The sequence below is a fragment of the Octopus bimaculoides genome, chromosome 11, assembly GCF_001194135.2.
Source record: "Octopus bimaculoides isolate UCB-OBI-ISO-001 chromosome 11, ASM119413v2, whole genome shotgun sequence".
Taxonomy (NCBI): domain Eukaryota; kingdom Metazoa; phylum Mollusca; class Cephalopoda; order Octopoda; family Octopodidae; genus Octopus; species Octopus bimaculoides.
In genome coordinates, this window is record NC_068991.1 from 67,416,733 (window position 1) to 67,418,658 (window position 1,926).

Consider the following 1,926-nt stretch of genomic DNA (forward strand, 5'->3'; position numbering starts at 1 on the left):
TATATATATATATATATATATATATATATATATATATATATATACATACACACACACACACATATATATATATATAAACATAGGTACCAAATTTATCCACATCTCCATACATTGAAACTAATGATGAACAGTCTCAATTGATTTCCAGCGCTTCATGGGAGTTTCATCAGAGGTCTTTATATCACTTGACCAATCCCAGAGAAATAAGTAGCCAGCCCTTTAATATACACATCAAATCTAGTAGCGCCAGAAAACTGGAGCCACTAATTTGCATGCTATAAGTGTGTGTGTATGTGTGAGTGTGCATGTGTGTAAGTTAATAAGGAAAACAGATTATATCCAATGATATAGAAAATAATGTGAAAATACATATAAATTTATAAAAGACATACCATAGTAGTTAGCCTTGATATTTTTCAATTGTACAATGTTATCACATTCTTTAATTCTAGCATAAATCATTGGCAGATAGCTATCAGTTTCAGAAGAATCGTGCTCCTCCTTCCGTTTGGTTAGAATCAACTAGAATTACATAGATGGATAAATAAATAGCTATGGAAAAACGAAGATGGTATTTTACTGAAGATTTCATAATAAAATACTTTCACTAAAATGCCATTGACTGGCATTATAAAACCAATTATCTGTGAGATGGAAACAAGAAGTAATTTCTGGTTTTGGTAAGATTTGATAAAAAACATTCAGACAAATACATAACAAAAACACCAGGACTTACAAGTATATATAACATACAGAAAGTAGCACTACTAGGCACCACACACACATCCAACATAAAACACTTTCAATACAGTCACCATAAGAGCATCACAGCAAACCACAGCACACACCCAAGGCACACAGAGCTGTGCTTGGTAGTGCAGTGAAAGCATGCGATAAAAATAAGATTACTGAATAATAATAATAATAATCATTGTCATCGTCATCATCATCATCATCATCATCATCATTTAACATCCATTTTCCATGTGTTGGACAGAAGGATAGAAACTTGTAAAGCTGGGAGCTGCATCAGGTTCCACTGTCTGTTTTGGTATGATTTCTATAGCTGGTTGCCCTTCCTAATGCAACCATTTTACAGAATGTACCGGATGCTTTTTACGTGGCACTGGTACCTAGTACACTTTGTAAAGTCATTGGCATTAGGAAGGGCATAAAGTATCAGACAATTCTTCTTTGTTTCTTCCCTTTTCTATATCTGTAATTCAAAGGTCTAACCTTATCATATAATGTCATACTGATTCAATCTGAGAATTATGTCAAAGGGCACACATGTGTGGGGTACTCAACAAGTTACTTGCTTATTTATGATAAGGAATTCAATTAATCAAATAACTGAGTGTTCATCATCATCATCATCATCGTTTAACGTCCGCTTTCCATGCTAGCATGGGTTGGACAATTTGACTGAGGACTGGTGAAACCGGATGGCAACACCAGGCTCCAATCTGATTTGGCAGAGTTTCTACAGCTGGATGCCCTTCCTAACGCCAACCACTCAGAGAGTGTAGTGGGTGCTTTTACGTGTCACCCGCACGAAGGCCAGTCAGGCGGTACTGGCAACGGCCACACTCAAAATGGTGTATTTTATGTGCCACCCGCACAAGAGCCAGTCCAGGGGCACTGGCAACGATCTCGCTCGAAAATCCTTACACATGTCATGGGCACAAGTGCCAGAAAGGCAACTCTGGGCACAGGTGCCATCCCGATTTTCGCTTTTGCTTGCCCCAATAAGTCTTCGCAAGCTGAGTTTCGTGTCCAATGAAGGAGACGACGTTGGTATGGGTGCCAGTCGTCGAGTTTAGTTCGATTTTGATTTCACTTGCCTCAAAAAGTCTTCGCAAGCGGAGTTTAGTGTCCAATGAAGGAAAGGTACGCATAAGTGGGCTGGCTACACCCCTGGCAGAG

At 38.5% G+C, this 1,926-nt stretch overlaps 1 protein-coding gene across 2 annotated transcripts in view; it reads right to left on the reverse strand.

The window, feature by feature from the left end:
* The window catches only part of LOC106876704 (DNA helicase MCM8), a 63,143-nt gene that overhangs the window by 51,053 nt on the left and 10,164 nt on the right, over window positions 1-1,926 (reverse strand). For both annotated transcript variants that reach the window (XM_014925367.2, XM_014925366.2), the window contains exon 7: window positions 393-522. In XM_014925367.2, coding sequence (XP_014780853.1) covers window positions 393-522 — 130 coding nt within the window. The remainder of the gene's footprint in view (window positions 1-392; window positions 523-1,926) is intronic.